Genomic DNA, 11,808 nt, shown 5'->3' with positions numbered 1-11,808 from the left:
GTGTGAGTGTGTGTGTGTGTCAGTGTGTGAGTGTGAATGTACATGGAGTCTTTTTCGCCCCAGCATGCCTTTAGAGTCTACTCTATGACCAAGAGGGAGGGGAAAGTCATACAACGACACAGCCAATCATAGATTAGCTTTTTAGGCTTGTAAGACTTTAGTGGAAGTGGCAAAAGCCAGTCTTAAAAAAATAACAAAAATAACAAAAATCCAGAATGCCTTTTACACCGTCTGGCTTCTTCTGTGACCGGCTGATCCGGGAGAGAGAGAGAAGAGATGGAGAAGGAAGCCTCAGCAAGCCCCTGCGTTTCAGCGGACAGGACTTTGCAGCGCTGAAACAGGAGTGCCTCACCAAGGAGTTCCTGTTTGAGGATGACACCTTTCCAGCCTCCGTGGAGTCTCTGGGATACAAGGAGCTGGGACACAAGTCCAACAAGGTCAAGAACATCGTCTGGAAGAGACCCAAGGTAAGAGGAGGAGGAGGGGGGGACATACAAGAGAGGAAGATGATTCTATAAAGAGGGGGGAAGGAATGGACACGCATTTGGGAGGTGGGATGATGTCGACAATACCGAGTCAACAACAAGGACGTTTTAAAAGGGATTCCTGATGGTAGTAAAACGAATATTTCTCACAGATTTTGTATAATCTTATCTGGATCTAAATGTTTAGTATCGTGGGCTAGAATAACTGTTGATATGGCTGCTTGAAACATGGATGTATCAGAACGGTTAGAAATGGTTCTGAATCATATGGTTAGAAATGGTTCTGAATCATATGGTTAGGAATGGTTCTGAATCATATGGTTAGGAATGGTTCTGAATCATATGGTTAGAAATGGTTCTGAATCATATGGTTAAAGAATGGTTAGGAATGGTTCTGAATCATATGGTTAGGAATGGTTCTGAATCATATGTTTAGAAATGGTTCTGAATCATATGGTTAGAAATGGTTCTGAATCATATGGTTAAAGAATGGTTAGAAATGGTTCTGAATCATATGGTTAAAGAATGGTTAGAAATGGTTCTGAATCATATGGTTAGAAATGGTTCTGAATCATATGGTTAGAAATGGTTCTGAATCATATGGTTAAAGAATGGTTAGAAATGGTTCTGAATCATATGGTTAGAAATGGTTCTGAATCGTATGGTTAGAAATGGTTCTGAATCATATGGTTAGAAATGGTTCTGAATCATATGGTTAAAGTAATACAGGTGTAAACAGGTCCGACGTCTCTGAAGTAGATTGTGTAGCTTATTGCCTGGATGTGAATTTACTTTGAGATGATTTGCATGGGTTACATCGGCTTTTTGGTTAGAAAAAAGCTAAATGTAGCATTATGTGACTTTGTTTGATTGAACAAAACTAACGTATGGATTACTGCCTTCCCCATGTGTCTGTGTTTCTGTGTGAGTACTGGCATAGTGTTTACCAGTACGTTCCTTCGATTTCCAAACAATGGCAGTGTGGCAGTGTTTCATCAGCTCCATACTGTTGCTGTTACAGTGTTATTCGTTGTATTGGGTCACTATTCCACAACAGTTAACTAGATCAGAATACAAGCAAACCTAAAGTGGCAGATATACAGTTGAAGTCGGAAGTTTACATACACCAGAGCCAAATACATTTAAACTCAGTTTTTCCACAATTCCTGACATTTTAATCCTAGTAAAGATTCCCTGTTTTAGGTCAGTTAGGATCACCACTTTATTTTAAGAATGTGAAATGTCAGAATAATAGTAGAGAGAATGATTTATTTCAGCTTTTATTTCTTTCATCACATTCCCAGTGGGTCAGAAGTTTACATACACTCAATTAGTATTTGGTAGCATTGCCTTTAAATTGTTTAACTTGGGTCAAATGTTTCGGGTGGCCTTCCACAAGCTTCCCACAATAAATTGGGTGAATTTTGGCCCATTCCTCCTGACAGAGCTGGTGTAAGTGAGTCAGGTTTGTAGGCCTCCTTGCTCGCACACGATTTTTCAGTTCTGCCCACACGTTTTCTATAGGATTGAGGTCAGGGCTTTGTGATGGCCACTCCAATACCTTGACTTTGTTGTCCTTTAGCCATTTTGCCACAACTTTGGAAGTATGCTTGGGGTCATGGTCCATTTGGAAGACCCATTTGCGACCAAGCTTTAACTTCCTGACTTATGTCTTGAGATGTTGCTTCAATATTTCCACATAATTTTCCTGCCTCATGATGCCATCTATTTTGTGAAGTGCACCAGTCCCTCCTGCAGCAAAGCACCCCCACAACATGATGCTGCCACCCCCGTGCTTCACGGTTGGGATGGTGTTCTTCAGCTTGCAAGCCTCCCCCTTTTTCCTCCAAACATAACGATGGTCATTATGGCCAAACAGTTCTATTTTTGTTTCATCAGACCAGAGGACATTTCTCCAAAAAGTACGATCTTTGTCCCCATGTGCAGTTGTAAACCGTAGTCTGGCTTTTTTATGGCGGTTTTGGAGCAGTGGCTTCTTCCTTGCTGAGCGGCCTTGCAGGTTATGTCGATATAGGACTCGTTTTACTGTGGATATAGATAACCTTGTACCTGTTTCCTCCAGCATCTTCACAAGGTCCTTTGCTGTTGTTCTGGGATTGATTTGCACTTTTTGCACCAAAGTACGTTCATCTCCAGGAGACAGAACGCATCTCCTTCCTGAGCGGTATGACGGCTGCATGGTCCCATGGTGTTTATACTTGCGTACTATTGTTTGTACAGATGAACGCGGTACCTTCAGGCGTTTGGAAATTACTCCTAAGGATGAACCAGACTTGTGGAGGTCTACAATTTGTTTTCTGAGGTCTTGGCTGATTTCTTTTGATTTTCCCATGATGTCAAGCAAAGAGGCACTGAGTTTAAAGGTAGGCCTTGAAATACATCCACAGGTACACCTCCAATTGACTCAAATGATGTCAATTAGCCTATCAGAAGCTTCTAAAGCCATGACATAATTTTCTGGAATTTTCCAAGCTGTTTAAAGGCACAGTCAACTTAGTCTATGTAAACTTCTGACCCACTGGAATTGTGATACAGTGAATTATAAGTGAAATAATCTTTCTGTAAACAATTGTTGGAAAAATTACTTGTGTCATGCACAAAGTAGATGTCCTAACCAACTTGCCATAACTATAGTTTGTTAACAAGAAATTTGTGGAGTGGTTGAAAAACGTGTTTTAATGACTCCAACCTACAGTGAGGGAAAAAGTATTTGATCCCCTGCTGATTTCGTACATTTGCCCACTGACAAAGAAATTATCAGTCTATAATTTTAATGGTAGGTTTATTTGAAATGTGAGAGACAGAATAACAACAACAAAAAATCCAGAAAAACGCATGTCAAAAATGTTATAAAATTATTTGCATTTTAATAAGGGAAATAAGTATTTGACCCCTCTGCAAAACATGACTTAGTACTTGGTGGCAAAACCCTTGTTGGCAATCACAGAGGTCAAAAGCATAATGTTTCCACCTCCATATTTGACGGTGGGGATGGTGTTCTTGGGGTCATAGGCAGCGTTCCTCCTCCTCCTCCTCCTCCAAACACGGCGAGTTGAGTTGATGCCAAAGAGCTCCATTTTGGTCTCATCTGACCACAACACTTTCACCCAGTTGTCCTCTGAATCATTCAGATGTTCATTGGCAAACTTCAGACGGGCATGTATATGTGCTTTCTTAAGCAGGGGGACCTTGCGGGCGCTGCAGGATTTCAGTCCTTCACGGCGTAGTATGTTACCAATTGTTTTCTTGGTGACTATGGTCCCAGCTGCCTTGATCATTGACAAGATCCTCCCGTGTAGTTCTGGGCTGATTCCTCACCGTTCTCATGATCATTGCAATTCCACGAGGTGAGATCTTTCATGGAGCTCCAGGCCGAGTGAGATTGACAGTTATTTTGTGTTTCTTCCATTTGCAAATAATCGCACCTACTGTTATCACCTTCTCACCAAGCTGCTTGGCGATGGTCTTGTAGCCCATTCCAGCATTGTGTAGGTCTACAATCTTGTCCCTGACATCCTTGGAGAGCTCTTCGGTCTTGGCCATGGTGGAGAGTTTGGAATCTGATTGATTGCTTCTGTGGACACGTGTCTTTTATACAGGTAACAAACTGAGATTAGGAGCACTCCCTTTAAGAGTGTGCTTCTAATCTCAGCTCTTTACCTGTTTAAAAGACACCTGGGAGCCAGAAATCTTTCTGATTGAGAGGGGGTGAAATACTTATTTCCCTTATTAAAATGCAAATCAATTTATAACATTTTTGACATGCGTTTTTTAAAATATTTTTGTTGTTATTCTGTCTCTCACTGTTCAAATAAACCTACCATTAAAATTATAGACTGATCATTTCTTTGTCAGTGGGCAAACGTACAAAATCAGCAGGGGATCAAATACTTTTTTCCCTCACTGTAAATGTCAACTTCCAATTTCAACTGTATCCCCCCTGTCAGCTAATCCACATGTCTGTGTGTTTCTGTGTGTTTTCAGTATATATCCCCCCCAGTCAGCTAATCCACGTGTCTGTGTGTTTCTGTGTGTCTTCAGTATTTATTCCCCCTGTCAGCTAATCCACGTGTCTGTGTGTTTCTGTGTGTCTTCAGTATTTATTCCCCCTGTCAGGTAATCCACGTGTCTGTGTGTTTCTGTGTGTCTTCAGTATTTATTCCCCCAGTCAGCTAATCCACGTGTCTGTGTGTTTCTGTGTGTCTTCAGTATTTATTCCCCCAGTCAGCTAATCCACGTGTCTGTGTGTTTCTGTGTGTCTTCAGTATTTATTCCCCCAGTCAGCTAATCCACGTGTCTGTGTGTTTCTGTGTGTTTTCAGTATTTATTCCCCCAGTCAGCTAATCCACGTGTCTGTGTGTTTCTGTGTGTTTTCAGTATTTATTCCCCCAGTCAGCTAATCCACGTGTCTGTGTGTTTCTGTGTGTCTTCAGTATTTATTCCCCCAGTCAGCTAATCCACGTGTCTGTGTGTTTCTGTGTGTCTTCAGTATTTATTCCCCCAGCCAGCTAATCCAAGTGTCTTTGTGTTTCTGTGTGTCTTCAGTATGTATTCCCCCAGTCAGCTAATCCACGTGTCTGTGTGTTTCTGTGTGTTTTCAGTATTTCTTCCCCCAGTCAGCTAATCCACGTGTCTGTGTGTTTCTGTGTGTCTTCAGTATTTATTCCCCCAGTCAGCTAATCCACGTGTCTGTGTGTATCTGTGTGTCTTCAGTATTAATTCCCCCTGTCAGCTAATCCACGTGTCTGTGTGTTTCTGTGTGTCTTCAGTATTTATTCCCCCAGTCAGCTAATCCACGTGTCTGTGTGTTTCTGTGTGTCTTCAGTATTTATTCCCCCAGTCAGCTAATCCACGTGTCTGTGTGTTTCTGTGTGTCTTCAGTATTTATTCCCCCAGCCAGCTAATCCACGTGTCTGTGTGTTTCTGTGTGTCTTCAGTATGTATTCCCCCAGTCAGCTAATCCACGTGTCTCTGTGTTTCTGTGTGTCATCAGTATTTATTCCCCCAGCCAGCTAATCCACGTGTCTGTGTGTTTCTGTGTGTTTTCAGTATTTATTCCCCCAGTCAGCTAATCCACGTGTCTGTGTGTTTCTGTGTGTCTTCAGTATTTATTCCCCCAGTCAGCTAATCCACGTGTCTGTGTGTTTCTGTGTGTCTTCAGTATTTATTCCCCCAGCCAGCTAATCCAAGTGTCTTTGTGTTTCTGTGTGTCTTCAGTATGTATTCCCCCAGTCAGCTAATCCACGTGTCTGTGTGTTTCTGTGTGTTTTCAGTATTTCTTCCCCCAGTCAGCTAATCCACGTGTCTGTGTGTTTCTGTGTGTCTTCAGTATTTATTCCCCCAGTCAGCTAATCCACGTGTCTGTGTGTATCTGTGTGTCTTCAGTATTAATTCCCCCTGTCAGCTAATCCACGTGTCTGTGTGTTTCTGTGTGTCTTCAGTATTTATTCCCCCAGTCAGCTAATCCACGTGTCTGTGTGTTTCTGTGTGTCTTCAGTATTTATTCCCCCAGTCAGCTAATCCACGTGTCTGTGTGTTTCTGTGTGTCTTCAGTATTTATTCCCCCAGCCAGCTAATCCACGTGTCTGTGTGTTTCTGTGTGTCTTCAGTATGTATTCCCCCAGTCAGCTAATCCACGTGTCTCTGTGTTTCTGTGTGTCATCAGTATTTATTCCCCCAGCCAGCTAATCCACGTGTCTGTGTGTTTCTGTGTGTCTTCAGTATGTATTCCCCCAGTCAGCTAATCCACGTGTCTGTGTGTTTCTGTGTGTCTTCAGTATTTATTCCCCCAGCCAGCTAATCCACGTGTCTGTGTGTTTCTGTGTGTCTTCAGTATATATTCCCCCAGTCAGCTAATCCACGTGTCTGTGTGTTTCTGTGTGTTTTCAGTATATATTCCCCCAGTCAGCTAATCCACGTGTCTGTGTGTTTCTGTGTGTCTTCAGTATTTATTCCCCCAGTCAGCTAATCCACGTGTCTGTGTGTTTCTGTGTGTCTTCAGTATATATTCCCCCAGTCAGCTAATCCACGTGTCTGTGTGTTTCTGTGTGTTTTCAGTATATATTCCCCCAGTCAGCTAATCCACGTGTCTGTGTGTTTCTGTGTGTCTTCAGTATTTATTCCCCCAGTCAGCTAATCCACGTGTCTGTGTGTTTCTGTGTGTCTTCAGTATTTATTCCCCCAGTCAGCTAATCCACGTGTCTGTGTGTTTCTGTGTGTCTTCAGTATTTATTCCCCCAGTCAGCTAATCCACGTGTCTGTGTGTTTCTGTGTGTCTTCAGTATATATTCCCCCAGTCAGCTAATCCACGTGTCTGTGTGTTTCTGTGTGTTTTCAGTATATATTCCCCCAGTCAGCTAATCCACGTGTCTGTGTGTTTCTGTGTGTCTTCAGTATTTATTCCCCCAGTCAGCTAATCCACGTGTCTGTGTGTTTCTGTGTGTCTTCAGTATTTATTCCCCCAGCCAGCTAATCCACGTGTCTGTGTGTTTCTGTGTGTCTTCAGTATTTATTCCCCCAGTCAGCTAATCCACGTGTCTGTGTGTTTCTGTGTGTCTTCAGTATTTATTCCCCCAGCCAGCTAATCCACGTGTCTGTGTGTTTCTGTGTGTTTTCAGGAGATCTGTGAGAACCCTCAGTTCATTGTGGGCGGAGCCAGCAGGACAGACATTTGCCAGGGAGACCTTGGTAAATAATAACTACACTACACTACACTGACCCCATTACTACACTGACCCCATTACTACACTGACCCCATTACTACACTGACCCCATTACTACACTGACCCCAATACTACACTGACCCCAATACTACACTGACCCCAATACTACACTGACCCCTACACTACACTGACCCCATTACTACACTGACCCCAATACTACACTACACTGACCCCAATACTACACTGACCCCAATACTACACTGACCCCATTACTACACTGACCCCAATACTACACTGACCCCATTACTACACTGACCCCAATACTACACTGACCCCAATACTACACTACACTGACCCCAATACTACACTGACCCCAATACTACACTGACCCCAATACTACACTACACTGACCCCAATACTACACTGACCCCAATACTACACTACACTGACCCCATTACTACACTGACCCCAATACTACACTGACCCCAATACTACACTACACTGACCCCAATACTACACTGACCCCAATACTACACTGACCCCAATACTACACTGACCCCATTACTACACTGACCCCATTACTACACTGACCCCAATACTACACTGACCCCAATACTACACTGACCCCATTACTACACTGACCCCAATACTACACTGACCCCAATACTACACTGACCCCATTACTACACTGACCCCAATACTACACTGACCCCAATACTACACTGACCCCATTACTACACTGACCCCAATACTACACTGACCCCAACACTACACTGACCCCATTACTACACTGACCCCATTACTACACTGACCCCAATACTACACTGACCCCATTACTACACTGACCCCAATACTACACTACACTGACCCCAATACTACACTGACCCCAATACTACACTGACCCCATTACTACACTGACCCCAATACTACACTGACCCCAATACTACACTGACCCCAACACTACACTGACCCCAATACTACACTGACCCCATTACTACACTGACCCCATTACTACACTGACCCCATTACTACACTGACCCCAATACTACACTGACCCCAATACTACACTGACCCCATTACTACACTGACCCCATTACTACACTGACCCCATTACTACACTGACCCCATTACTACACTGACCCCATTACTACACTGACCCCAATACTACACTGACCCCATTACTACACTGACCCCATTACTACACTGACCCCAACACTACACTGACCCCAACACTACACTGACCCCTACACTACACTGACCCCAATACTACACTGACCCCATTACTACACTGACCCCAACACTACACTACACTGACCCCATTACTACACTGACCCCATTACTACACTGACCCCAACACTACACTGACCCCAACACTACACTGACCCCATTACTACACTGACCCCAACACTACACTACACTGACCCCAATACTACACTGACCCCATTACTACACTGACCCCAATACTACACTGACCCCAATACTACACTGACCCCAATACTACACTGACCCCAACACTACACTGACCCCATTACTACACTGACCCCAATACTACACTGACCCCATTACTACACTGACCCCAATACTACACTGACCCCATTACTACACTGACCCCATTACTACACTGACCCCAACACTACACTACACTGACCCCAACACTACACTGACCCCATTACTACACTGACCCCAACACTACACTACACTGACCCCAATACTACACTGACCCCATTACTACACTGACCCCAATACTACACTGACCCCAATACTACACTGACCCCAATACTACACTGACCCCAACACTACACTGACCCCAATACTACACTACACTGACCCCATTACTACACTGACCCCAATACTACACTACACTGACCCCAATACTACACTACACTGACCCCAATACTACACTACACTGACCCCATTACTACACTGACCCCAATACTACACTGACCCCATTACTACACTGACCCCAATACTACACTGACCCCATTACTACACTGACCCCAATACTACACTGACCCCATTACTACACTGACCCCATTACTACACTGACCCCAACACTACACTACACTGACCCCAATACTACACTGACCCCATTACTACAATGACCCCATTACTACACTGACCCCAACACTACACTGACCCCATTACTACACTGACCCCAACACTACACTGACCCCAACACTACACTGACCCCATTACTACACTACACTGACCCCATTACTACACTGACCCCTATACTACACTACACTGACCCCATTACTACACTACACTGACCCCATTACTACACTGACCCCATTACTACACTGACCCCATTACTACACTGACCCCAATACTACACTGACCCCATTACTACACTGACCCCATTACTACACTGACCCCAATACTACACTGACCCCAATACTACACTGACCCCATTACTACACTGACCCCATTACTACACTGACCCCAATACTACACTGACCCCATTACTACACTGACCCCAATACTACACTGACCCCAATACTACACTGACCTCAATACTACACTGACCCCAATACTACACTGACCCCAATACTACACTGACCCCAACACTACACTACACTGACCCCAATACTACACTGACCCCAATACTACACTGACCCCAATACTACACTGACCCCATTACTACACTGACCCCAATACTACACTGACCCCAATACTACACTGACCCCATTACTACACTACACTGACCCCAACACTACACTGACCCCAACACTACACTGACCCCATTACTACACTACACTGACCCCAATACTACACTGACCCCATTACTACACTGACCCCATTACTACACTGACCCCAACACTACACTGACCCCATTACTACACTGACCCCATTACTACACTGACCCCAACACTACACTGACCCCAATACTACACTGACCCCTACACTACACTACACTGACCCCAATACTACACTGACCCCATTACTACACTGACCCCAATACTACACTGACCCCAATACTACACTGACCCCAATACTACACTGACCCCAATACTACACTGACCCCATTACTACACTGACCCCAATACTACACTGACCCCAATACTACACTGACCCCAACACTACACTGACCCCATTACTACACTGACCCCAATACTACACTGACCCCAATACTACACTGACCCCAATACTATACTACACTGACCCCAATACTACACTGACCCCTACACTACACTGACCCCAACACTACACGGCACTGACCCCATTACTACACTGACCCCAACACTACACTACAATGACCCCAACACTACACTGACCCCAATACTACACTGACCCCATTACTACACTGACCCCAACACTACACTGACCCCAACACTACACTGACCCCAATACTACACTGACCCCAATACTACACTGACCCCATTACTACACTGACCCCAATACTACACTGACCCCATTACTACACTGACCCCAATACTACACTGACCCCATTACTACACTGACCCCATTACTACACTACACTGACCCCAACACTACACTGACCCCATTACTACACTGACCCCAACACTACACTGACCCCAACACTACACTACACTGACCCCAATACTACACTGACCCCAACACTACACTGACCCCAACACTACACTACACTGAATCCAACACTACAATGACCACAACACTACAATGACCCCAACACCAACACTACAATGACCCCAACACTACAATGACCCCAATACTACACTGACCCCAACACTACACTACACTGACCCCATTACTACACTGACCCCAACACTACACTACAATGACCCCAACACTACACTGACCCCAATACTACACTGACCCCAACACTACACTGACCCCAATACTACACTGACCCCAACACTACAATGACCCCAACACTACAATGACCCCAACACCAACACTACAATGACCCCAACACTACAATGACCCCAACACTACAATGACCCCAACACTACAATGACCCCAATACTACACTGACCCCAATACTACACTACACTGACCCCAATACTACACTACACTGACCCCATTACTACACTACAATGACCCCAACTCTACTCTGACCCCAACTCTACTCTGACCCCAACTCTACTCTGACCCCAACTCTACTCTGACCCCAACTCTACTCTGACCCCAACTTGATTCTCTCTTCTCTTGCTAGTTTGTTGTTAACTTTGGACAGTTGAGTGTTTTGAATATTTGTGGGGGACAGGTCCCCCTCATCCTCTGTTGTTGCTACGCCTGTGGATCCTTATGGTGAGGAGGGTCAGGTGATGTATTGACTGATACAGGTGTGTGATGTTTTATTGCCCTGGTAACCTGTCCAATTACAGCCCTGGTAACCTGTCCCATTATAGCCCAGGTAACCTGTCCAATTATTGCCCTGGTAACCTGTCCCATTATAGCCAAGGTAACCTGTCCCATTATAGCCCAGGGAACCTGTCCCAGTATAGCCCTGGTAACCTGTCCCATTATTGCCCAGGTAACCTGTCCCATTAAAGCCCTGGTAACCTGTCCCATTATAGCCCTGGTAACCTGTCCCATTATAGCCCTGGTAACCTGTCCCATTATAGCCCTGGTAACCTGTCCCATTATAGCCCTGGTAACCTGTCCCATTATAGCCCAGGTTACCTGTCCCATTATAGCCCTGGTAACCTGTCCCA

General features: G+C 44.6%; 1 protein-coding gene across 1 annotated transcript in view; it reads left to right on the top strand.

The window, feature by feature from the left end:
- capn3a (calpain 3a, (p94)) overlaps positions 1–11,808 on the top strand; it is an 80,533-nt gene continuing 68,725 nt past the window's right edge. The window contains exons 1-2 of the mRNA XM_029712632.1: positions 1–467; positions 7,124–7,193. Of these exons, the coding sequence (XP_029568492.1) occupies positions 216–467; positions 7,124–7,193 (322 nt within the window). The 5' untranslated portion in view covers positions 1–215. The remainder of the gene's footprint in view (positions 468–7,123; positions 7,194–11,808) is intronic.

Source organism: Salmo trutta, chromosome 25 (assembly GCF_901001165.1).
Source record: "Salmo trutta chromosome 25, fSalTru1.1, whole genome shotgun sequence".
In the NCBI taxonomy this organism is placed as follows: Eukaryota; Metazoa; Chordata; class Actinopteri; order Salmoniformes; family Salmonidae; genus Salmo; species Salmo trutta.
Note: the sequence above shows the minus strand (reverse complement) of the source record. Positions and strands in the feature narration are given on the sequence as shown.